The sequence below is a fragment of the Camelus bactrianus genome, chromosome 17, assembly GCF_048773025.1.
Source record: "Camelus bactrianus isolate YW-2024 breed Bactrian camel chromosome 17, ASM4877302v1, whole genome shotgun sequence".
Taxonomy (NCBI): domain Eukaryota; kingdom Metazoa; phylum Chordata; class Mammalia; order Artiodactyla; family Camelidae; genus Camelus; species Camelus bactrianus.
Genome location: NC_133555.1, coordinates 36,486,831 through 36,513,355, shown reverse-complemented (window position 1 = coordinate 36,513,355; position 26,525 = coordinate 36,486,831). Strand labels below are relative to the sequence as shown.

Below are 26,525 nucleotides of genomic sequence, written 5' to 3'. Positions count from 1 at the left end.
CTTGTTCAGAAACAGGAGATCAAATAAAAACCTTAGACTCAAAGACAGGAAACTCAGGTGCCAGGCCAGGGGAAAGACACAGACAGAAAACTGAGGCTAGGAGCACTCAAGACAGACTTGGCCTCCTGAACAATTTCGCCTAATGCCTGATTGGAGCCAATTTCCTACCATACTGACCCACACAGGGCTTGTTCCACATTTTATCTCCAGTCCTCCTTCTGTATCCCTCCTTTCACCCAAGATCCTAACCCAGATCCCTCACAAGCAGAGAACTTTTAAGAATCATGTATAATGATCTTGGGTAGAAAGGAGGGGAACATAACCAGCTCAAAGTCAGTCATTACATGCTAATCGTTTATTTGCATATGTGATACATGATGCTTTCTCTATTTATGAGAGGATTTTAAGAGTAATTAATATTTGTATGGTCACAGGCAGGTTTCACAAATGAAAGCCATTAGGGGTTCAACAAAGCAAGCGATGTCTGGGCTGGTGGGCCCTGGAGAAGAGTTCATGGGAAGCCCATTGGGCAGTGCCTGGTACTAACTGGAAGATGTAACATAAGCAAGTGTGTGAAGAAGAAACAAAAGTAGAAAAAAGCTAAAAAAGATGGTCTCCTATCCACTTACTTAACCAACCACAAACATTGTTGGGTACTGAGGGATGTTCTAGATATGCAAAATGGGGCTTGTGCCCTCAAGGACCTTCTACTCCAGCTGGTCAGGGGCTGCACTGGGCTTGGAGCCACCTTCCTATTTAGAGATCAGCAAGCTTCTTCTCTTGCTGATTTTGTCTGAGAGAGTATGGAGGTGGAAATGCTATGAAGAGGATATTCCCTTGAAGCCACTGTGGATTGTTTTTGCTCCAGGAATGGCAGAAAGTCTGCAGCCCATGTCCAGGGCCCTGGAGCGGGAGGGAGAGGCCCACAATGGTCCAGTTGAGGTTGAGCAGCAGTTTCAGTGGGTGGAGGGAAGGGAAAGCAGGAGACTGTGGCCCATGAAGAGTGTGATAAACAAAGGTGGAGCATAGTCACTGGTGTGCAGCTGGCTGGCTGCTTCCTTCAGCTAGTTGTTCCACCCAGGGATGCCCCTCCATCTTCCCATTCACACCTCTCTTTCTCTGTGCCTCTTCCTTTGGAGTCTCAAGGAGCTAGATTAGGAGAAGACACTGGATTAAAGATTACCCTGGGAGCTAGTCTACTGGGGATGCCAAAACATCAGCAGAAATGTAAAAAGACAAACACAATAGTACTAATGAAGTGCTCCCAGGAAATGGCTGTAGGTGTTGAAAGAAACACTTAGATAAGCATCTTGGGATGTTCAGGAATGGGATGGGGTGAGGAGATGGTGGAGAGATGATCTCAAAGGGCATGCTCTGTAGTGACACAAGATCCCCCAACCTGCCTTCTAAGAAGAGTAGGCTCAAAACCTGTTGTGCTTTGGTTTGGTGAAGTGGGTGTGTGAGCTGGAGTCCTCTGCCCTTCTGCTCCCTGGGCTCAGCCTGCCTTCTGAATAAAAGCTGAATAAAATTTTAATATTATCAGTTTGAAGGAATGTGGAATGATTAGGCTGACCAGAAGCCCATAGGCTTGGCTATGACCCCATGACTACTAATTGCCCATTTCTTTTGGCCATTTTTTTCTTCTGTGGTGGGTGATGTCCCCACCAATTGGTTAGTAAGGCCACAAGAGTTTTATCCCTTCACTGGTGCACCACCCAGCCCTCTCCAACAGGTGCTACAGGCCTAATTCTTAAAAGTAGACCCTCACTCTTCCCCAGCCAGGTCAAACTTCTTCAAGGCTGGCCACCCAGTGGCAAACAGATCATTGAAACTGTAGCAGGAACTGAAGGGGAAAGTGCTTTACAAGCTCTCTAGACTTCAGCTAAGGGCTGCATTAGGAACTGCTTTATTCAACAAGCATGTATGGAGTGACTGCTGTGTACAAAGTCCTGCTCAAGGGGTAGAAGACTCTGGAATTCCTATTTTCAAAGAGTTGCAGCCAAATGTTCCTAACTGGGGTGCATGGCAGAATCACCTGGGGCATTTTTCCAAAGGGTCCACTCCAGAGCTGAATCAGGTTCACAGATTGGGACCGGGTCTGTGGGATATGGAAAAGCTGAGAGGGTGCCTTTTGTCTACGTCCTTGGATGTGAAGCTGTGGGATAGTGTAAGAGGCAGGCATGTGTACTACTAATTAAAAGGCCAGGGCAAGTTCAGCCATTGCCACGGAGAGGGATAAGCAATGTAAGTGCAGACTAGCGAAGAAAGGTTAGTATTTATAAAGCAGCAGCCTGGGGCAAACAAGGTAAAATGTGTCCCATGGACATGGCGGCCCGAAAAGCATAAACTGGAAGAAAAATGACAGCTGTCATTCTTTGCTCCCACTCAATACACAGTGATAGAACACCAGGCCCCATGCTTGGCAGGGTGCAAGATCAGGTTCCTGCCCGCAGGCGGTCTGCAGTCTGATGGGGCAGGGGGATAAGACATCCATGGGTGTAACCACATTGGAGAGTGACACAGACTTTTTTAGAGAGGACGAGCAGAGGCAACCCAGAGAGTGCCCCTCTGATTTACAGATTGCAGACAGCCTCCTGAAGGAGCAGGCATTTCAGCTGGGGCATTTCAGGTTAGGGAGTAGAAGGCCCAGCACAACAAAGGCCCAGAGGAGGCTGGGAGAAGGGTGTCTGGGAAAGGGCCAGTGGCCTTTTGTGGCTGGATCCCACGCTGCTTGGGGGTAGGAGGCTTAGGTTGGAATAAAAGCAGAAAGAATGGAAAGTTAGTTGGCACCAGATTATAAGGGCCCTGAAAGACCTGCTAAGGTCTTTGGGCTTTACTTGTATGTAATGAGGAGCCACTAAGGCTTTGAAGAAACCTGATGTCAATGCAGAGGAGCCTTGGTGGGGAAGAAATGAGCAACAGGAAGATGTGGAGGAAGTGAAGCTGTTTGGGGATGAAGCCACGAGCATTAGAGAGACACGGGGAAGGCAACGTCAACAGGATCTGGCCGTGGGACTGGAGGGAGAGGAAATGCAGGGCTCAAAGGTGATGTGAGTCTGAGTGTGGGTGACTGTGGGGAAGCTGGTACCATCAACCAAGACGGGGGAGAACATTTTAGATGGAAAATGATGAATCAGAAATGTCAGCACAATATCCACCTGGAGATGAGGAGATTGTAGCAGAATCTTCCCCCTCCGGATGCCTTCATCAAGGTGGGTGTTTACTTCTCTGGGCCTTCCGAGCTGGACTGTTGGCACCTGGAGGGTAGCATCTGCATCTCGTTCACCTTCATATCCTCCAAATAAATGCCTGCAGAAGGTGGCACTTATTGCATTCATTCTTTCAATAAAAGATTCATAGACTAAATAAGCAAGTGCCAGTTCATGTGCTAGAAACTGGAACTATGACACAGAACATGTCTCCTGTCCAGTTGTGGGTTTTCAGAATCTGGATTTCATTCTGATTGCCCTTGTTTGAGGATATGATTACTTTTGTCCTGCAGACAGCCTCATCCAGCAGTCATCCAGAGCCAACCCCCTCCCAAATCAGCAGGGATAACCCGACAATCAGGGAGGGGAGAGATGGTCTTGCCAGCAACCTCTGCACAATGGAATTTCAGACCCTCATAAAGTCATGAAGGATGTTCCTTTCTAGGAATTTGTTCACATTTTAGAGCCCTCTGAACTAAGCAAGGATAAGAAATCCATGTCTAAATGAATGAATAAATGAGGGAATAAGAGATAAAAATTTTCTTAAAATCTAAGAAATGTTTTTCTGGATGGCAATAAAAAATTTCCAGGTGGGGACATTTTCTGCAGAAGAGGGGGCATGTGGGACTCCCTGGTGTAATGTATTTCTTTCACTCCCACACCTGCAGCTGTAGCATTTCCCAGTGTCCTGCCTTCCATGTTCCTTCCTGCCCAACTTCTCCTTCAGCCCCGCCTCCTCCAGCTCCTCTGCCCACCTCTGCCTGTCTCCCCAAACTCCCCGTCAATAGAAGGAGATGCCCTCATAGGTGAAGGCACCTGGGGGGTGAGGTGATGGGGGAAGGCCGGGCGCCTGTTGCCGGCAGAGCCAGAAGCGCCGGAGCAGACTTTTGAGGTGTCTGCGGAACTTGACCCCGACAAAGACATAGAGCACAGGGTTGAAGCAGCAGTGGGAGAAGGCAACGTTGCGGCAGATGAGCAGGGCATAATCCAGCTGCTGGCTGACCTCGCAGCTCTGAATGACCCCAAGTTTCAACAGTGTCTGCAGAAACAGGATCAGGTTGTAGGGGGCCCAGCTGAGGAAGTATGCCACCACGATGGTGAAGATGAGCCTGACTGTCCGGTGGCGCCGTTTGGAGCGCGAACGAAACAGGGTCCGGAGAATCTCCACATAGCAGAACAGGATGATCCCCACGGAGAGGAGGAAGATGATGTTGTGCTGGTAGACTGAGGCCAAGAACCCCTCGCGTTCTGAATAATCACAGCCTGAAGGGAACACCTTGTGGAAGATGGCGTCGGGGATGGAGGACAGGACGCTGGCTGCCCACACGGCGATGGTCACCAGCACGCGGCGCTGCAGGGTATGGACGCGCAGGGATGAGATGGGGTTCACCACGGACAGGTAGCGGTGGATTGTCATGATGGTCAGGAAGGAGATGCTGCTGTAGAGGCTGATGGAGAAGACCATGTTGAGGAGCTTGCAGAGGAAGTCTCCCAGCAACCAGCCCCAGTGGTATCCCAGGATCCACACGGGCAACAGGCAGGAGAACACCAGGTCTGAGAGACACAAGTTGAGGATGAAGACATTGGTGAGGGACTCCAAGCTCTCATACTTCACCAGGACCCACAGCACCAGGCTGTTGCCCACCAAGCTGAGAAAGAAGACCAGGCAGTACAGGATGGTGGTGCTGAAGGTGGCGAAGACGAAGGTCTTCTTCTCACACAGAAAACTCTGAGGATCATACTCAAAAGAGGTGGTGGTCTCCGGGATGTCTGAGGGCTCCATCTAGACGTTAAGAGCATCTGAAATGATGGAGATGTGTAGTTTAAAGCCCTGTGGTTACGCTAGAGAGCAGTAGGACTCATGTTATCAAAAAATGAGATCCAAGGTCCAGCTACTGGTTGGTGAACTATCTGTATTGAGATTAGGGACTTTCACCAGAACATGAAGTCACTAGGCATGCTGTTTAGTTTGGTTAGCAATTTTTTTTCTTAGCAAGACTTTCTTGAAGGAAGTGGTGCATTAATTTACAATAAGTCATAAGACCCTTTTCTCCTTGTAGACAGGCATTTGAGTAGCGCTAAGTTAGATGTGTCCCAGTAGGTGTAGAAGAGAGAGCAGTGGAACTGGATTCAAAGACCAGAGATCAAAGTTGGGGCCCAATACCGTGTTCCTGGGCAAGCTTTTTAATCTTTCTGAACATTAGGTCGTCATCTACAAAATAGATGATGTCATTCTTTCATTTATTCAACAAGTATCCAGTGAGCATTTACTATGCCACCTGCCTCCCGCCTCCTTCTCTCTCTCCTTCTCTCCCTTTGTCCCTCCCTCTGTCACTCTTTCTTTTTTTCTTCCTCTGTTCCCTCCTTTCCTTCCTCCCATAAACGTAGAAATCCTGATGGCAGGATTGTTTCAGGAAACTTGCTGTCTCCTGGAACAGGTCTAAAAAGAGAGGACACAAACGGAGCAAACATCTCTCACATGAGTCCAATTATGAAATAATCTCAAGACTTCAGTGAATGTTGAGACCAAATCCCCACTAAACCAGAGGATTAACTCTCAGAGCAGAAAACTTCATCATGTGGGAGTTTGATTTACAGAACATCTTATAAGCAAGTAGAAATAAACTAAGTATCCAACAGGAGAGGAGTAGCTAAGAAAACTAGATTGAGGCAAATTGATTCAATCTTCCATGTTAGGGAGATTTTAGAAATAGTGAGACTAGAAGGCCAAGGAGACAAAAGAGAGAAAGTGATTGAAGAGCTGGAAATTTTGTTGAGATAGGTGAAGGAAGCTGTAGGATTTCAGAGAAGGATGGAGACTTGGATGAAGCAGCTGCCTGCAACAGGTAAGAGAGTTCTTTCTCATCATCCACTCTGTGCCACGCCCTGTGCTAACATGCTGTACTTACCTGCTCCTGTAATCCTGCAGCTCTCTGTCTTTAAGACAAGACCATTTCCATTTAACAGAAGAGGGAACAGGCTCAGACTATAAAATGACCTTCTCAATGTTATAAACCCAGGAAGCAGCAAGTAGAGTCAAGCACGCCCTCTACCACTGAGCTATACCTTCCTACCTTGTGTTTCTTATTTTTAAAGTGTTCATGGATCTCATTCATTTTGCTACTTGGAATAATATTGTGTTTCTTATGAATTTTTAACAGTACTTTATTTAGTCTGGTAAACCCATTCTACTTTTAATTATGTTTTTTTGGACATTCAGAAATTGGGTATTTACATTTTAAAGACAAGCTTATCTGACTCAACGCAATGGCCTTTAATGATCAATGACAGGGGCCAGGCACTATGACAGGTGCTGGATTCCAGGGTACAGACATAATAGTCCCTATCTGTAAGAAGCTTATAGTTTAGAATGAAATCAGAAATGATACAAATATCTGGGAATTTCTGTAGTGTGACAAGTTGGAAGCAGAGATATTTTGGCACAGGGACTTTGTAATTTTGTAAGCACCCTTCATATCGTACAAAGCCAAAACTGGTTGGTTGAAAACAATTTTTTTTAAAGTAATAAAACTCTAGCTAGATTGAGAACAAAAAGAGAGAGAAAATGAATTGTCATCTTTAAAAGAATAACAAAGAAAAATTATGATGCATTTTATGTTAAATTCAATGACTTAAATGAAATGGACAGATTTCTTTAAAAATTCAACCTACCAAAACTGACATGAAATGATATGACAAATATCGATAGTCCTACCTTTATTATAGAAATTAGTTAACTATAAAAAAACTGTCCACAGAGACAAAGAAAACTCCAAAACTAGATGATCTTTCTACTTCATTCTGTCACATACTTAAGGAAGAAATAACACTGATCTTATACAAACTAACTGAAATACAGGATGGAATAATTCCCTAATTGTTTTATGAGGTCAGTGTAACCCTGATACCAAACCAGACAAAACCATTGCAATAAAACTATAGACAATATCCCTCATGAACATAGATACAAAAATACTTAACCAAATATTAGCAAATCAAATCCAGCAATACATTTAAAAAGGATAATACATCATGACCAAGTGGGCTTTATCCCAGAAGTATGAAATTGGTTTAATATTTGAAAATCAATCAGTTTAAGTGACCATACTAAGACAAAAACTAAATGATCCTTTTTGATAAATGTGGAAAAGCATTTGACAAAATTCAACACCCATTCATGATATCAACTCTCAGCAAACTAGAGAAAAAGGGATATCAGGCATCTACAAAAAGCATTCCAGGATTCTACTGGTTATTGATTGATTTACTCAAATTTTCAGAGGTGCTCCTGGGCAGTGCCTGATAGGCCTTGGGCACAGACAGGAGAATGGTGTTAAATCTCAAACCCTCTCTGAGCTGTATCCTAGGGCTTTGGTTCTTTTGGCCTGTCACTGCTCTCCCAACCCATCTCAACCATAAGAGAGTAACTTGAGCTTTCTGGTCCACAATATAATTCAGATTGAGAAATACAGCTCTAAATTATCCAACCACTGATAACAACAACGCCTTATGTAAAGACTTAAGACCAAATAAACACCTCTAATTTCTTAACACAAGGAAAAGATAAGCATTATATGTGGCAGTTCTAGTCAGAGTACAGTCCACAGACCCACTTTTTAGCAACACAGGTTTTAGAGGACACCCCCCCCCCGGCCCCCATCCAGGGAACCAGAGCCTGTGGAGGGACGGCTCAGGAATCAACATTACTTACTTGCTCTCCATGTGGTTCTGATATCTACCTGGAGTTTCAGAACTCTCGAAATAGGCTATTAAAAATAGAGGAAAACACGTGTTTGAAATGTTTGTAAAGGAACTCACCTATATCTGTACCTCTTTACATGCGTCTTGAGGCAGAAATGGTGCTTCTTTGTTTCGTATTTTGCTCAAAGAAACTGAAACACCTACCCTGTCCAGGAGCTGGAGGAAGGCAGGGAAGACGACTGTGCAGTCTCAGAAGGAGACAGAGGGAGACAGGGAGTCCTTGCTAATCTTTCCTTTTCCCACCACCAGGCTTCCTGGCTTCATCTGACCCCTACCCCCAACTCCACCTAAGATCCCATGTAGAACTGGCTACATCACTGGTCACTTGGAGAAGAGCTGGTCCCCCAGCCTGTCTCCACAGGAAGGTGGGGTTGACAACTTAGGGTCATCTGAGCCCCTGGGTTCCACCCAGGATAGATGCAGATAGTTTGGGAGTTGGAAGGGATTGTAAATGATGTGTTTTTTAAAGTGGTATTTTAATTTTATCAAAATTATATTTGATTAATGTACCAGTTATGTATGATGATGATTTTAAATGGAAATAATTCATGTAACATAAAATTTACCATTTTAAATAGTAGAATTCAGTAGTTTTTAGCATGTGTACAGTGTTATACACTTGTCATTACTATCCAGTTCCAGAACATTTCTATCACCCCCAAAAGAAACCCCATACTTGTTAGCAGTCAGTCCTAGTCCCTACCTCCCTCCATCTCTTGGCAACCACTGATCTACTTTCCATCTTTATGGTTTTGTCTATTCTGGACATTTCATATAAGTGGAACCATACAATATGGGATGTTTTATGTCTGGTTTCTTTCACTTAGCGTAATATTTTGAGGGTTCATCCATGTTGTAGCATGTATCATTACTTCACTCCTTCTCATGGTTGAGTAACATTCCAGTATGGGTAAAACACATTTCATTTATCTATTCAACAACTGAAGGACATTTGGATTGTTTCCACTTTTTGGCTGTGATGAATGCTGCTGCTCTGAACATTCATGTATAAGTTTTTGCGTGGATGTGTCTTTTCAATTCTCTTGGGTAGAAACCTAGGTGTGGAACTGCTGGATTGTTTGGTAACCCTATGTTTAGCTTTTGGGGGAACTTCCAAACTGTTTTCCACAGAGCTGCACCATTTGCTTTTTCCACCAGTAATGTCTGCCGGCTCCAGTTTTGTTGATTTTCTCTGCAAAAAATGGAATTCTATCATGCACGCTGATTTATCCTTTTTTCCCATTAAACAAAATGGCATGAAAGGCTTCCCAAGCCTATCTTACTCTTTATAACAGCTGGAAAGTGTTCCACTGCAATGTCATGTCATACTTCACTTATTTTCCTGTCAGTGGACATCCAGTTTGCTTTCCATTTAAAAAATTATCACAATGGTGCAGGGAGCATTAATTTACATGTACCTTTGATGTACTGGTGTTGATATTTATGCAGGGTGAATTTCTAGAAGTAGTGGATTTCTGGGTCATAGGGGATGTGAATTTTACGTTTTGGTAAGTATTGCCAGATTGCCCTCTAAAATGGTTATATTTATTTACACTTCCCTAATAGTGTTTAAGAGTTCCCATTTCCATGCACCTGGTCAAAATCGGGTACTACCAAATTTAAAATTTTTGGTCACTCTGAAAGGATACTTGTAGCATGTTGTTTTGATTCAAATTTTCTGTTATTTTGTGTTGGGAATTTTGTCTACAGATTTATTGTCCAATTGTGCATGTGTATGTGTGTGTGTGTCTGTGTAATTGCTCTTTAACAAGCTATTAATTCTCAATAACTATTGGGAGGACTCATATAGCAAGTGTTCAACAGATGTTTGTTCCCTAAATATTAACACACAATTTGAAACCAACATTTCACATTTCCTCATATTTGGTTTCAGTGTGAAAACAATTCATGAGCATGCCTTAAACAGAAAGTTCTAAAACAATGGTCAGGCTGGACAAAGGTGGGACTGAGTTCCAGCCTCACACAGACTCGACACACAGAAGGGGAAGTTCAGTTCTGCATAAAGCACAAGGTGGGTGGGGGCCTGGTTATCACAGTTGTGTCTGGACCCATCTACAGGGAAGTGGGATCAGGTCAGAGACCAGCATCAGAGTGGGGCTCTTGGCAGACATTAATTGCTGTTAACATGGGAACTGCTGACCCTAGATCCCCAGGGTTTCATGATCTAATTGGATCAAGTCCAGCAAGATGGATGGTTATGTTTGAGCCTCAGCCCCATGCACATGAGAACAGGCATAGGCATAGAACACAGAAGGTCTTCCAGCTTTGGGAGCCCTCAGAGATTGCATCCTGGGTGCACTGGGAGGTACATTCCCAGGGAGCAGGAGGAAGGAGGCTGACAGCATCCAGGCCCACCCACCTCTCTGCTGGAACATCAGTCTCTGGCTGCGGTGGATCTAGACACGGGAGAGACCAGAGCTAGTGTTTGATCTGGGCAGAGGTATACTGGAGCTGGCTCGTATCAGCTTGCATTTTATTTTTAGGAATTTTTCGAGCTGGTTGCTGTCACATTGGTAGCTTGAAATCAACCATGGTGGAAGTATTTATCAAAACTTGGCAATCACTACAATTCAGAGCTTTTCCCCTCTGAAGATTTGGTTGTTAAAATTTACCAGCACACCAGTGGATGGAAGGTAATGATTTTCTTAGACTTGCTCCTGTGATAAAGTCTCAAATTCCTATCCTGGCTGGTGTTATCATTCAGGATTCCAGGAAGGGACAGATGGCTTTCTCAAAAGGGTGACTGAGGACAGTGCAAGGAAAGGACTTCTACAAAGGTGTGGGCATGGTGTAGGGAATGCAAGCAGCAATGGTGAAGTATCCCTGGGCCAGCAAGAGTGGGCAGCTGCTACCGATCCCAGGCCTGAAGGCACAGGAGAAAGAGCCATTGAAGACCCTGGTGAGATCTCTGGCCCTAGGAGACGGTTGCTGGACACAGGACGTGGCTTTTGGCAGAGGAAGTATTCACTTCCATGCTCTGCCCAGCAGGGAGGGAGCCAAAGGAATAAATATGGCCACCTCATTCTCCTCTAACCCCACTCCACCCAGACTCCTGCTGGTGCCTTCCACTGACCCCAGCAAGGAGGCAAGGGAGGCTGTGGATGCAGCCCATTCAGAGGCACCTCAGAAGCACAGGCAGGGAAGGTGGAAGGTGGACCTGGAGGGATGAGGTAAGACTCCCAGCTCAGGGCCTTGGGTGGTCCCTCCCTGTCCAGCTCATTCAGTGCATGCTTCCCTTGCCCACTGCACTTGGCCATACAGGCTGCTTCCTCCCTTTCCCGCTAGTTCATCACTCCTCCTCCTTGGCTTACACTTCACTCTCCTGAACAGGTCAGGCTCTTTGCTGGCTGTGTTCTTTGGCACCTTGTCATTCTTCAAAGCATTTCTCTGCTCAGGCTTATTATGCATTATTTTTATCCAGTGATGATCCACTTAACAATTAAAATCCCAGCAGCTGACATTTACTGGCAATCCCCAGATGTCAGGCACTGTATAACTGTTTGTTAGACTTCATTCCAGAGGGCAGGGACTATGTCTCTGTCCTGTTCATTACTCCATCTCTCCAGTGCCCGGGACAGAGCCTGGAACACACTAGAAGCTTGACAGACATGTGTGAAGTAAACCCCCCCACAATGAGCCTACCAAGTGTTTCCCAGCTCTTCTGTAGTATGGGAGATTAAACAGAATCAGAAATGTTTTACTGTTCCTTCCACTGAGAGGCAAATTCTAATTCTACTCTGCTTGAATGTGAGTTGGTCTTGGTGACTTGCTTGATGAATAGAAGGTGGTGGAAGTGAGATTCCGGGACTTCTAGGTCTTAAGAAGCCTAGAAGCCTTCAGCTGGGTCCCTGACTTTCTCACTGGGAGCTCTGGGCCACCATTTATGAAGTCCAACTCCTTGAGGCCGCCTTGCTGGTGAGGCCCCACGTGGAGAGGCCAATAGTTCCAGCTAAGCCCAGCCCCCCAGCCTTCTCTGCTGGGGCCACACCTGTGAGGGAAGCTGCCTTGGAACAGCCCATCTGCCAGCTTGGTAGCATCAAGGGACCTCCATTGATACCACATGAAAAAGAATGACCCAGCTGAGTGCTGCTCAAGCTTCTGAGTCACAGAATTATGAGCTGTAATAAAATGATTCTCATGTTAGGCCTCTGTTTTTGAGGGTGCTTCCTTACACAGCAATAGTCAGAACATATCACATTGGTTGGGGGAACTCCCTAGCCTGATTATCCACTCCACCTTCACCCTTCCCACGTTCTCAGATGCCCCATAACATCAGTCACCACTAAGAGTCCTGCTAACCCTCCAGCAACGTACCTTTGATGTGGCTTTAACAGAGGTGCCTACCTGATTTGGCTTCCACTTGAACATGGCTGGGAAATCCCCAAGGGCAGGCCTGCCTGCTCATTAGCGAAAACAGATGAGTTGCTCTGCCAAGTCTTCATGTGGCCACCCTTCGACCTTCAACCTTCATGCTGACTCCCCGAGAGAGATCCTCTCCTTGGAAGCCTGCTCTGCCCACCCGACCACGTATAGGCCTGGTAGGACGGTTTTCCCACTGAGAGTTGGGGAAATACAGGCACTGGCCGGGGCTGCCCCTGCCTCCACTGCTGCCTTGCTCCCAGCAGGTCCTGTCCCTGGCAGAGCAAACACTGCTGGTATCACCAGAACTTGTCTGCGAGAAGCTTCCCAGGGCTGCACAAGTTGGATTAGAGAACTAAACCCTGGGGGTGTGCCCTGAAGGTATGGAGGGCTCTGGATGGTGCCTTCTGGATGTTTCTGGTAACACCTGTTGAAGAAAATAATCAATAGACAATCAATAATAAGTATAGAAAAGAGTTTTATTTGAGCCAAATTGAGGCCTAGCCCTGAAGCCCGCTTCCCGGATTATTCTCAGAAACTGCTCCGGAGAAGCAGGGTTTTCAGCACAGTTTTTACATCTTGTCAGAACAAAGACCATGAAACAAGTCAGGGACACATTTCTTTAAGGTTTCAAAACACCCAGACCAGCTGCACACGTCCAGCACTTACAGTGCAGCCTCGGCAGCTGGGAAGGGAGTCTTACCATCAAAGGAGCACAGGCGTCCCGGTAGAGGGGCATTTAATCTTTATTTTTAACATGGACATTCTTTACTTCTGGTCACTGTGCCCTCTTCTTTAACAATTAAAGCACGTGTATAATGTATGTTGGATAGGCCACAAACAGGCTGTTAAAGTTAGCAGAAAATTCAAGTTAACTCAGGTATAAGCCAGAATGACTTCCCCAGATCTCAGTATGTGAACACTTCTTTGATCACACCAAAGACTAGAAAGAGTTTGAGAAGCTCAAGTCCTCCTGACCTTCTCCAGGGCCCCTGGGAGGGGCTGTGTGGGGACGACCCTGGGGCCCCGGGCTTTTCTAGCTCATCCTGGGCAGCAAGGTCTCCCTCTTCTCACTCCCTCCATTGCTCCTCAAGCACAGCTGGGTGGGAGAGGGTGGTGACAGCATTCCTCGCAGAGGCCGCAAGAGTCAGGAGAAGAGGGAGCGCAGGATGTGATGCCATGAGGCAGGCGCTTCAGGGCCAGACCTTGTAGAGCCTTGCTTGATGCTCTTAGGCACAGGCATCATTTCTGCACTACGTGGGGCTCACAATGAACGCAGTTTCCCAGGTCCTGCCCTGACCTACTGAAATAAGCTTTTCTGGTAGGACTTGGGCCTCTGCATTTGTGACAAGTGTCTGGATGGTTCAGAAGGAAGCCAGGCAGTGTAGAGATTAATACCACGGGCTCTGGAGTTAGGCGGCATGGGTTCAAACTTGGACTCCAGGAGTTCAGTGCCCATGTAATTTTGGTGACTCAGTGTCCCCATGTGAATTGAAGATGATTACAGCATCAACCTCACTGACTCATTATGAGGATTAAAGTGAATGAGTTAGGTCCTTAGGGCAATGCCCAGTGAGTGCTCAATAGCTGCTTGCTCCAACCTCGTGGATGATGGCAGTAGATGCAAGGCAGGAAGCCGTACCTGCAGTGCAGGGTCAGATCTCAATAAATACTGAATGGAGGACAAGAGAAAACACAGCCAGCCATACCACTGGCACAATTATGCAGTGAACATTTATTTTTACAGCAAGCCCTGGCATTATTCTAGGTGCTGGGGGTTCAAAAAGGAATAAATCATTCCTTGCCCTTAAGATGTCCATGGGCTTACAGATATGGAAATGCGCTATTAAGATGCAGTGTGGTAAGTGTGATGTGAGGGACAGCTCTGGGCACACAAACCTTGGAGAGACAAAGAAGGCTTCCTGGAGGAGGTGAATGAGTAGGAGTTATGCAGGGAAAGGGGGCTGAACGCCAGGTGTAGGGGAACACGTATGCAATAGTGCACATTCTGGGCTGCCCAGTGATTCAGAGTGGGAAAGGTGTGTGGTGGAAGAGGCAGGACTGTCAGGGTTTAAGGCTGGAAAGATAAGCAGCATCAGCTAGCTGGGCTGAGTTGGGTTGCCCCATGCCTTCAGCCCTAACTAGCTCATCTCATGCACTGCACACCCTTATCACAAAGGTCGCCTTGTGTGTCACTGAGTAACACTCCCCCTGCATTAGTCAGTTAGCACCCTGATTCAGTGTCCAGAGTATGAAAAGTCCAAACCCTGCCCAAGGAAACATGTGGTCACTCTCAAGTGGAGGAGTGCCAAATAATCTGGCGTCCATGTTTTGAAACCACCACATGGAAATTCAGGGGAAAGTTCCTGAAGGAGATGACAAGGGCTAAGTCTTGAAAGGTGTGTAGGAGTAAACAGAGAAAGAAGAGGAGGAAGGATGTGGCCTTTGGGGACCAGCACATGTAAACACCAGGAGACAGGAAGTCTCGGGGCTGGTTCAAAAGATTCTACTTATGGATCAAGAGGAGAAGGTACGTGCTGAGAGGGGTGGTGGGAGATGACCAGGAGACAGAGGCAAAAGCTCTGGGGTGCCAAGCTAAGGAGTCTGAAATTCATCCTCAATGGAGAACTAGTGAAGGGTTTTAAGCAGAGGAATAAGGTGATCAGTGGACTCACTAGGATGGAAGGATCACTGGATTCACTAGTGGTGGAAGCTGTTAATTTCCTATAGGAAGGTAATGCTAGAGTTGGTGCAGTAATTCGGCAATGTCATCAAGAACTAAGGCCCCTTCGATCTCTTGCACTGGCCTCAGCACCTCTGTAGTATCATTCCTCATGACTGCAAGATGGCTGCTGCTAGGGCACCAAACATCATGGCTTTGTACAGTAACAGTATCCAGAGCAGGAAATAAAGAGGCATATGTCTAAAGAAGTGGCGTTCACTAGGGACAGTTTTGTGGTGTCTAGGGGGCACTTTTGGTTACCACAGCTTGTGGGGGCTGCTGACATCTAGCAGGTAGAGGCCAGGGATGCTGACAAATAGGACAAACTCCCATGAGAGAAAATTTCCAAAATGGCAATAGTGCCGAGGTTGAGAAACCCTGGTCTAAATTGATTGGGTGCCCTTAGCTTATACGGGGAGGTGAAGTTGCCTCCCGCTCTGGAATTTTGGAGCTAAGAGGCCAAAGATTCAGTTTCATGGCTTAGCTGCTGAGGGGACCCTAGACATTGCCAGTATGTAGACATATTATAAAGCTACAACCAGATGAAGTTCTAGATAGACTGAAATGTAATAAATGAAACCATAAAACCTCGAAGAAATAGTTATCAGATGGATAGGGAAAGATTTCATAAACATACTTATTTATTTACATATAGTACATATAAACATAAATATAATACGTCTATGATTCTCAGTGTACGTCCTTTGAGAAGGACATTATTATCTGTCAGACGACGAATTGGTTTGCAGGACGCAGCTTTCTTTCTTCTTGATACCTTGCTAGTTCCTGGAATTTCTATTCCATTATTGTCTTAAGTATAGTGTCCTTTTTCCTCTCAGTTTTCCAAAGGAGAGTTAGTCGGATTGACCTTGTTGTGATGGGACAATGATGGTGGGAAGTGGGGAAGAAGTTGACTTGGAAGACAGGTGCTGCCAAAATACAAGAAATTCAGCTTGTCTACAGTCAACCCAGACTCTGAAATGTCTCTTATATTTCCGCTGGAGGTTTCTGGTTTGACCTAATTCTTTTAAAGATGCAATGCTGATTGAATACTTCTTTTTTCTTCCTAAACAGCTTCCTTTTCCTGTTTCTTATTTACTGTGGTATCTGCCATTGGCCTCATTTTTTGACAATGAGAATTTGAGCTCTGCTGGTTAGGTGTGGGTGTAAGTATGCCATGGGTGTATGTGTGTGTATGTGTGTGTGCGTGTGCATGTGCATGTCGTTGTATGTTCCTGTGTGTGTGGGGGGGGGTTTCACATAGATTTCCATGTCAACACAAGTTAGCTGACAAAGTTCTGGGCTCTTTCAATGATAAAGATATGGGTTTCCTTCCAACCCACCCTCACTATGAAATCAACAGCTGAAAAGAATATGATAAAAATGGTAAACCAAAATACTGTGCCTGAAAATCTTCACCGAGTGAGTTATTGGAAAATAAATAGCACACTTTAAAGTAAACCAAGGATCAAAGAAATCTAAAGGGGAGTTAAAAAGACACTGAATGAGATAAATGTGAAAATACAACATCAAACTTTGTGGGACACAGTTAAAACAGCACCGAGAGGGAAATTTTTAGCACTAAACGCTTACATTAGAAAAGAGAAAATGTCTCACGTAAATAACCTAGGCTTCTATCTTAAAAACCTAGAAAAAGAGAAGCAAGATAAACTCAAATTAAGTAGAAGGAAGGAAAAAATAAAGAGGAGAACTGATAAAATTGGAAACATAAAAATATCAGAGAAATAAAACAAAAAAGTTCGTTCTCTGAAAAGATCAATAAAAGTAATTATACCTCTAGAAAGACTATCAAAAAAGAGAAAGACACAAAGTACTAACATCAGACATGAAACAGTGGCTATAACAACAGATCCTACAGACATCAAAGATAATAACCAAATCGTGTAAACAACTCTTTAACTTAGATGAAGTAGACTAATTCCTCAATAAATACAGACCACCACCACTTGCCCAATAGGATATAAACAACCTGAATAACTTTATAACTATTAAGGAAATTGAAGTCATAATTTTAAAACTCCTGAGAAAAAAATCTCCAGGTCCAGATAATTTGACTGGAAGATTCTTTCAAATGTTTAAAGAAGTATTGATACCCATTCTATATAACCCTTGCCAGAAAGCAGAAAAAGAGAGAATACTTCACATCTCAGTTTGTAAAGATAGTACAAAAAAAAAAAAAAACCCCAAAAACCCCATAGGATAACTACAGACCAATGTCCTTCACAAATGTAAATGAAAAAAACTTCTATTAAATATTAGCAGATAGAATACTGGGTTTATTCCGGAGATGCAAGGCTGGTTCATTACTTGAAGTTCATCAATGCAAGCAACTACATTAAAAGGCTAAAGAAGGAAAATCACATGATCATACCAATTGGTACAGAAAAAGCATTTGACAAAATCCAACACCTATTCATGGTAAAACTCTCAGAAAGAACTAGGGATGGGGGAAAACTTCCTCAACTTGATTAGAAAAATACTTATTAAAAACCCAGCACTAACATCGTACTAATGATGAAAGACTGAATGTTTCCCCACAAGATTGAGAATTAGGCAAGTGTGTCTGTATTAACCACTCTTGTTCAGCATAGTACTGGAAGCCTTGGGCAGCACAATTAGGCAAAAGGAAATAAAAGGCATACAGATTGGAAGGGAAAAAAATAAAACTGTTAGCAGATGACATAAGGGTCCACAAAGAAATGCCAAATAATATCCAAAAACAAAACAAAACTGAAACAATTCCTAGGATAGTAAGTGAGCTGAGGAAAGTTGCAAGATATAAGATCAACAAATAAAAATGTATTGTATTTTTGTATACTAGTAGTAAACACATGGAAAGCAAAATGAAAGAGTGTTATTTACAATCTCTCTCTCAAAAAAGAAATACTTGTGCATAAATCACCCAATGTACAAAGCATGTATGCTAAAAATTACAAAATGTTGATGAAATAAATTTTAAGAGATCTAAATAAATGGAGAGATATTCATGGGTTGGAAGATTCATCATAGTAAAAATGTCAATTATCCCCCAAATAATATATAATTATAATACAATTTCCATCAAAATCCCCAAAGGTTTTTGGTAGGCAGAGACAAGTTCATTCTAAAAAATATATATATATATATATACACATACATACACATATATACATATACATATACATATATATTTAAAGCAAAGGAGCTAGAATAACTAAAATATTTTTAAAAAGAAGAAAGAAATGGGAGGAATCACTCTATTTCAAGACTTACTGTGCAGCTATAGTAATTAAGACTGTGGTATTGGCAAAGGGTGGACACAAAGATTAATAGAAGAGAAAGGAAAACCCAGAAATAGCCCCACACCAGTATGACCATCTTATTTTTGACAAAGGTGCGAAAGCAATTCACTGGAGGAAGGATAGACTTTTCAACGAATGGTGCTGGAGCACTTGGATATTCATAGGCCGAAAAAAAAAAAAGAGAGAGAGAGAAAACAACTTTGGATTTTATACAAAAATTAACTCAAAATGCATCATGGATATAAATGTGTATGTAAAATTATAACATCTTCTAGAAGAAAAATTTGGAGTACTTAAAGCTTGGTGAAGAGTTCTTAGACATAACACCAAAAGCGTATATAAAAGACTTAAATTAGACTTCATCAAAATGGAAACTCTTTGCTCTGCAAATGATCCTGTTAAGATAAGCTACAGAGTGAGAAAGAATTTGCAAACCACATATCAGACAAAGGACCTGTCGCTAGAATATATACAGAATCCTCAAAAAGTCAGCAGTAAAAAACCAAACGATTCAGTTAAAAATGTCTAAAGAGCTTGGAGAGACATTGCATTGAAGAGCATATACAGATTGCAAATAAGCACATGAAAAGATATTCAACATCACCAGCCATGAGGGAAATACAAATGAAGACTGTGATGAGCTATCACTACCTACTTATCAGAAAAGCTAAAATAAAAAGTAGTGGCAATGCCAAATTCTGGCAAGGATATAGAGAAACCAGATCTCTCATATATTGCTGTTAGCAACATGAAATGGCATAGCCACTCAGGAAAAGAGTATGACCATCTCAAAAAACTGAACTGATCCAACAATCATACTCTTCAGTATTTATCCCAGAGAAATGAAAACTTAGGTTCTCACAAAAACCAATACCTGTATATTTATAGAAAATTAATTCTTAATAGGCCCAAACTGGAAATAATCCAAATGTCCCATGATAGGTAAATGGCTAAATTCCACACCATGGGACACTACTCAGTAATAAAAAGGAACAAGTTTTTGGTATATGCAACAAGTTGCATTGATCTCAGGGGTTTTATGATTAGTTAAAAAATGCAATCTTAAAAGGTCATATACTGTGATTGTGTAATTCTATTTACATAACATTCTTGAAATGACAAAATCATAGAGATAGGAAGCAAATCAGTGGTTGCTGGGGTTAGGGGTGGTGGGGGCAGGTTTGACTATAAAAGGGTAGCAGGAGCGACATCTTTGTGATGACGGAATAGTTCTGTATCTTGATTGAGGTGGTGGTTACTGGAACCTAGGTATGCGACAAAATGAAACAAAACTACACAGACACATTGTGCCAACATCCAATTCCTGGTTTTGATATTATACTATACTTTTGGAAGATGTAACCAGTGGAGAAAAATGAGTGAAGGTTAGGTGGGATTTCTCTATACTGCTTTTACAACTTCTTACGAATTGACAATTATTTCAAAGCTAAACAAACAAAAAAAGCTCTGATCCTGCTATTTTTCAGCTCAAAAAGCTTCAACAATTATCCGTTGCCCACAGCAGTGCCTTTACAACTTTAGTGTACAAAGTATCACGTTGTATTGAACATGCAGATCCCCAGGCCCCTGCCCCAGAAATGTTGAGGCAGTAGGTAGTGGGGAGGGGCAGGGACCTAACATACTCTGCAGGTGATCAGGCTGCAAGAGGGGTCTTCAGATCACTCTTGGAGAAACTCAGACTCTGGCTTTGCTCTTGAACGCTTAGTTTACAGTTAAAACTCTACAACAAAAACATCTGTTCATCAGTTCCAGGACAGGGGTATGGGAAGCAAGGAGCTGCGTGTGATATTTAAGGAGGCACTCACTCTTAGGTCCATGAAAGTGCAGAATTGGCACTTTCCTGAACTTAAGAATGAGTGCCTCCTTAAATTTTGCGTCTTACATGTGCCCCCCAATGTTCATAGCAGCATTATACATAATAGCCAAGACATGGAAACAACCTAAATGTCCATCAACAGATGACTGGATAAAGAAGATGTGACACACACACACACACACACACACACACACACAGAGGAACATTACTCAGCCATAAAAAAGAATGAAATAACGCCATCTGCAGCAACATGGATGGACCTAGAGATTATCATACTGAGTGAAGTAAGTCAGAAAGAGAAAGACAAATATATGATATCACTTCTATGTGGAATCTAAAAATAAAATGATACAAATTCTATTTACACACCAAAAACAGACTCACAGACATAGAAAACAAACTATGGTTACCAAAGGGGAAAGGGCAGGGAGGGATAAATTAGGGGTTAGGGATTAACAGACAAACATTACTATATATAAAATAGATAAACAAGCCCTACTGTTAGCACAGGGAACTATATTCAATTTCTTTAATAACTTATAGTGGAAAAGAATCTGAAAAGAAAAAATATATATGTATGTATATGTATAACTGGATCACCTGAAACTAACATTGTAAATCAACTACACTTCAATAAAAAAATTTTTTTTTTAATTGTGTGTTAGATTCTTCCACCTGGTCCTGGCCCTCTTCTCCATACAAAGACTTGGAAAAGTCTTTAAAAGTCTTAAAGTTTCTTAGCAGCTTAATCATTATACCCCCAAACTGGAAACAACCAAATGTCCACCAACTAGGGGACCAGTAAATTATGGTATAGTCATACAATGAAATGCTAGTCAGCAACAAAAAGAAACTACTAATATACGCAATAATATGGGTGAATCTCACAAACGTTATGCTGAATAACACAAAAAGAATACATATTCTGAAGGAAAATTTGGAAAATCTGGGAAAGAAATCTAATCTATAGTGACAGAAGCTCTGGAAAAGACAAATCTAATTTACATCAACAGACAGCAAATCAGAGTTTGCCTGGGTGGGTGATTATCTGGGAAGATGGGTGATTACAAGGGAACTTTTGGGAGTATCAGGAATGTTTCCTATCTTGATTGGTGGTAGTTACACTGGTGTATACTCCTGGAAACGCCCATTTAACATGAGTGCATTTTATCGTATGTGAATGATACCTCATTGAAATTGATTAAAGAAACAAAACAGAAAAATGAAATTCCCAGCTGTCTCACAACTTGTGCTTTGAGGGAAAGGCCATCTTTTCGATGGGCTCTGGGTATAACACAGTCGAGTAGGAAGAGCCTTGGAGAGGGGTCAGGACACCTGGATTCTCATCCTGGTTCTAATACTAACTGGCTGGATGACCAGTTATTCGGTCATTCAACCTTCTGAGTCCTGTCTGCTGTGTGTACATCCCAGGGCTGGTGGAAATAACAGATACACTAAAATACATGGTCACCTGGTGAAGAGCTATACATCTGTCAGGAATTTTTACCGGTTCTTGGATGGAAGCTGCCCTTTGCACAGCCCTTTGAATTCAAGTCCATAATGAGGAAATTTCCATAGCAATCAGGTATATGCAAATTAAAGCCGCAAGACATAGTTTTTTGCCCATGTATTTGGCAAAAATGAGAAAGTCAGCGTATCAAGGGTTGATGAGAATGCAGGAAGTGAGGACTCTGGAGGCAAGGCTGGTGGGAGAGTGAACTGATGTAGCATTTGAAGGACAACCTGGGAGAAGGTAAGGCTGCAAATACCCTCTGATCCAGCAGTTCCACTCTTGGGTTCCTCATCCAGAGAAAGCCTGCACAGGCCATAAGGAGACAGGTGGGAAGATACCCATTGCAGTGTTGTTTTTGACGGCAAAGACTCGGGACATCTTAGGTGTCTGTCACCGGGGAATGGATACATAAAACGCAGTCCATGCACATGTAGTAAGACAAGGCAGCAATCAGAAATACATTTACTACAGCTGCACAGTTGTAGCTCAAAGACATTGGGCTGAATTTTAAAAAGTATTCCGAATGACATTTATGGCATAATATCATTTATGTAAACCAAACGCAGGCACGCTGGAGTTTTCAAGAATATAAATATAGATTCTGGGTGGAAAGTGGACAGTAAGAATATACATTAATACACTGGAGAGGGAGAAGTACCTAAGAGTGTGGAAGGGAATGGGCTGGGATGAGTGATGAAGGTGAAAATTAACAAAACAAAATAAAAAAGGACTCAGCATGGACCAACGACTGCAGCGGAACATTCAATTAAATTCTGAGCATCTAAGCAGCTGGCAAAAATGTTCCAGATGTGATACTGAGAATGAGTCGGGCTTGGGGACCAGAACCACATCTTTAGAACTGGTGGTTTTCAATCTGGGCTATCCACGGAATCACTTGGGGAGTTTGAAGACACTAATGTCTGGGTCTCACAGCCAGAGATTTCAGTTTAATTGGCTTGGAGTGTAAGCTGGGACCGCCAGGATTTTTAAAAAGTTGCTCTCCTCCATCCCCTCCCACCCAAATGAGTCTAGGTTTAGCCAAGATAGAGAACCACTGCCCAGGGGCTCAGGTTTTGTATGTAAAACAATTGCTCCAGGTCATTCTGTAATTTGGGCAAATCTGGAAGATACTGGAGCCTCAGTTTTCTCAGCTGTAAAATGGGGAAGACACTCACCTTGCAGAGTTGGAATGGACTAGGATGTTCCTCTGTGACTACCACTTAGTAATGGCTCAACAGATGGTAGCCATTATTCTGAAAAAGAAAAAATTAGGAGATCATTGAATCATCAGCATCAAAGTGAAAAGACAGAATTGTGAATCCTGATAAGTTCAGAGATTTCCCTGGGAAGGAGGTAAAACTAGGGGCTGGATCTGCCTGGGTCCTGAACGTCCCCACCAAATCAGGAAGCCAGCCTTCTCGGCAGTTTCAGTTTGAAGATGCTAGAGAAATATGTTATTGGCCACTGCCCTCTGTTGAAATAATACTGTCACTTCTGAGTAGAGAATTCTCAGACTTGTCACATAATAGCATTCGAACTTCAACTCGCTGGGGAAAAGGTGGACCCCTGTGTGAGCACTCATAGGAAATGCTGCCCCTCTAAAGGAATCCTAATTATAGGGTCATTATATAGGAATCATTATAGCTAATACAATAAAGCTACTTTCCTTATGTTTATTCTCAGCATTTGATATATGTTATTTTGAAAAAAGAATCAATCCTCATAACAAACACAACTCATCACACTGCAAACACAAGAGGCAGGTACTATTGTATAGATGAAGAGACAGAGGCATGAGGAGGTAAGTAATTTGTCCAAAGCACACAGCCGGGAAGCAGCAAAGCTGGCTCCAAGGTCTGTATTCCTGATCAGCTCTGCTTTCTTCCTCTTGAATGCCTCTGGTTCCTTTGCTCTGATTTTGACAATTGTTCTGCAGCCTGTACTGTTGTCCAAATATATTTTTCCATTTAAAACACCCTTGAGTCTGTGCTGCATCCCTTGCATGCCCCTCCCCTTCACAGCAAAATTCCTTGAAAAAATAGTCCACACTCTCTCTTCTCAGAAGCGAGGGAGTCTGTTATCAGTTCTCCTAAATTCCTCAGGAATCTGGCCTTGATCTGCTTATCCAATTTGTATGTGCTCTCTCCAAAGGCCCTTGCTATGCATACATTATAGATGTTACACATGATTATTGAATCAAGAAAATGTGACAGTTCAGTCCAAAAACATTTTAATCCTTCGATCTCCCATGTACTTTCCTATTTTGTCCACCAGGTGGAGGTCTTCTCTTAACGCCCAATTCTGCTTTCCTCTTCACAGGTCAGGTACACAACTCTAGATTTTGGGCTCTGGAAATGTGGCTGATGTCAATTGAGATGTGCTTAAGTACACATCACATGCCAGATATTGAAGATTTAGCAGGAAAAAAGAGAACGTAAAATATCTTACTAATAAATGTAATAAGCAGGGAGGGTAATAGCTCAGCATGCATGAGGTCCTGGGTTCAATCCCCAATGCTTAGCATGCATGAGGTCCTAGGTTCAATCCCCAGTACCTCCATTAAAAAAAATTTTTTTTAATGTAATAAATTGGTTACATGTTGAAATGATAATATTTTAGATACATTAGATCAAGTAAAAGATATTATGAAAATTAATTTTACCTATTTTTAGATTTTAAAAAATGTGGCTACTAAAAAATTTAAAATTGCATGTGTGGCTTATTTTATAGTTGAATTGGACAGCACAGGCTCTCTCCCAACAGCAAACCCTAAGGTAGGTCTGCAGAACCCTTGGGCTCCAAGGAACCCAGTTTGAAATCTATTCGCTTGACTCTGCTCATGAAGAAACTGTGGCCCAGATGGGTCAAGAACTTTTCCAAAGTGATCCAAGTGATGGATCTTGAGCTTAGATTAGAATTCAGGTGGTCTATACCCTATATCTTTTTCTCCCTCCTATTATGGAGGTCCCTGAATGCCACAGGAAGTCACAGGCACAAGACCCTCTGCTGGGTCTTTAAGGTCTTTAGCAAGAAAAGTTACCACCTCACAGCTCTTCCTTGTTCACTTCCATAGGCCCCCTGCACAGCCAAGGGGCTGCTCCCCTGCAATGTCTGCCCACCTTGTGAGCATTTTCCTGCTTTCTGCAGGGAATCCCAGCCCTGCTTCAGGGCTCTGTCTGGCTGCTTCCTCTGTGGCGCTGACAGCCTGGCTGGAGACCCTGGAGACAAGTCCTTCTCACTCTTTTGTGTTCACCTACCCTCTAGACTTGCCCAATCCCGGTCCCACCCGGGGGGCATAATACCTCCTGCTGGAGTAAGTCCAACCCAGCTGGAAGGATGAAAAGACAGGGTCAGCTAGACTGGTCACTTGCTGACCCCATGACTACCACACTCTGTTACTATGGAGAGCTCACGTCAACCACAGTCCCTGCTTGCAGAGAGGGGACTGGTGATCACAAGGCCAGTGAGTCACATGGGAACTGAAAGCACCTCTCAGGGGGGTGACTTCTCTAAAGTGGATGCACGAATCAGCAGTGTTCTGAAGCTGGGAGGCAAGGCCAGATCCTGTGTCGCAGCCAGGGATCTTAAGCGCAAGCCTCGGCACCACAAATCTTCCCCACTGTGGCCCCACAGAACTGTAACATCGTGGGTCAGCTGTAGTTTCCTTTGTGGTCGGGGATGAGGCCCGGACACATGTGTGAGCCTGCACACGTATGGGTCTGCCCAGGTGAGAAGTCCCTGTTGCTGGCTTGTGTCTCTCCTCTTCATGGGGGCCCCACCCAAGTGGGAGCAAAGGATCTCAGCACCCTCCTCTCTACCCTGGATTCCTAGTCAAGGAGCCGTGTGAATGTAGGCCCTAAGTGTGGCCACAATTTCTTGGGCCATCACTGCACGGTGCTTGCACCTCATCTCTGCCTATTCTGAGCCCAGATTTGAGAACTGCTGAATCACGGGGCTGTAAGAGGACCTGTGCTGTGTGGCTCAGCAGTCATAAGATGAGGGCTTGCTTCCCAGTTCTGCCAAAGCTCCAGCTGCGCGATTCTGTGGGCCTGTGCATAGTGCGATTGGTGAAACATCTAGTCAGACTCACGTTGGCCCACATTCTCCAGAATGGGCAGCTGCATGGTGGGCAACATTCCTAACAGGGAAGGAGTAAAGATTCACCAGATTCTAATACCCTGTTTCCGTATGTTTGTGGGGTTCTTCCATGCTTCACCAATGAAAACCCATCTCTCCACTCATTATGCTAATGAACAAAACCTCTGGCGCTGATCAGAGATAAAGGTAGCTGAAGTACATGCGGGGGCTCCTCTGGTGTGTGGCCTTCTGATTAATCACCACCACTGGAGTTGCCCTCATTAGGGCAACTGGCCTCCTCTAGGGTATAGATTAAAAGGGACTGAATAACATTTAGATCACACTACCAGTGCTGAAGTATTTCAAAATAAATTGTAGATATCAGAGGCCCAGGGCACCCCAGCCTCTATGATAATAGTAACAAATAGCATTTCTTTGAATTACAAGATGTTATTCCAGGCCTTTCAGTCCCTTACAAAGTCAGTCCCTTGAATTATTTCTAGGCATCCCCAGGAGTCTCCACTTCACCCCTTTCCACTTCTAGCTCCCTTCGCAACAGGCATTTGTCGTCTGGATTGCCTACAACAGCACTCCCCATTTTGGGGGCAAGCTTCTTCCCTACTCCAGCCATCATGTGGCCATGGGGATGAGCATGTGACCTGCTTGGGCTAGTCATAATAGCCTTGTCCTTCTGGCCAAAGTGATGGGCCAGGAAAGGGCAAAG

At 43.6% G+C, this 26,525-nt stretch overlaps 1 protein-coding gene across 2 annotated transcripts in view; it reads right to left on the bottom strand.

Annotated features, from left to right (window-relative positions):
- Window positions 1-340: 340 nt before the first annotated feature.
- The window catches only part of XCR1 (X-C motif chemokine receptor 1), a 76,768-nt gene continuing 50,583 nt past the window's right edge, over window positions 341-26,525 (bottom strand). The window contains exons 3-6 of one of the 2 annotated variants that reach the window (XM_074345048.1): window positions 22,900-22,977; window positions 12,336-12,777; window positions 7,921-7,975; window positions 341-5,009 (exon numbers count right to left, since the gene is read on the bottom strand). In XM_074345048.1, coding sequence (XP_074201149.1) covers window positions 3,991-4,992 — 1,002 coding nt within the window. In that variant the 5' untranslated portion in view covers window positions 4,993-5,009; window positions 7,921-7,975; window positions 12,336-12,777; window positions 22,900-22,977 and the 3' untranslated portion in view covers window positions 341-3,990. Of the gene's footprint in view, window positions 5,010-7,920; window positions 7,976-8,027; window positions 8,644-12,335; window positions 12,778-22,899; window positions 22,978-26,525 lie in introns of those variants that run through there. The other variant, XM_045509857.2, reaches the window with a different exon arrangement.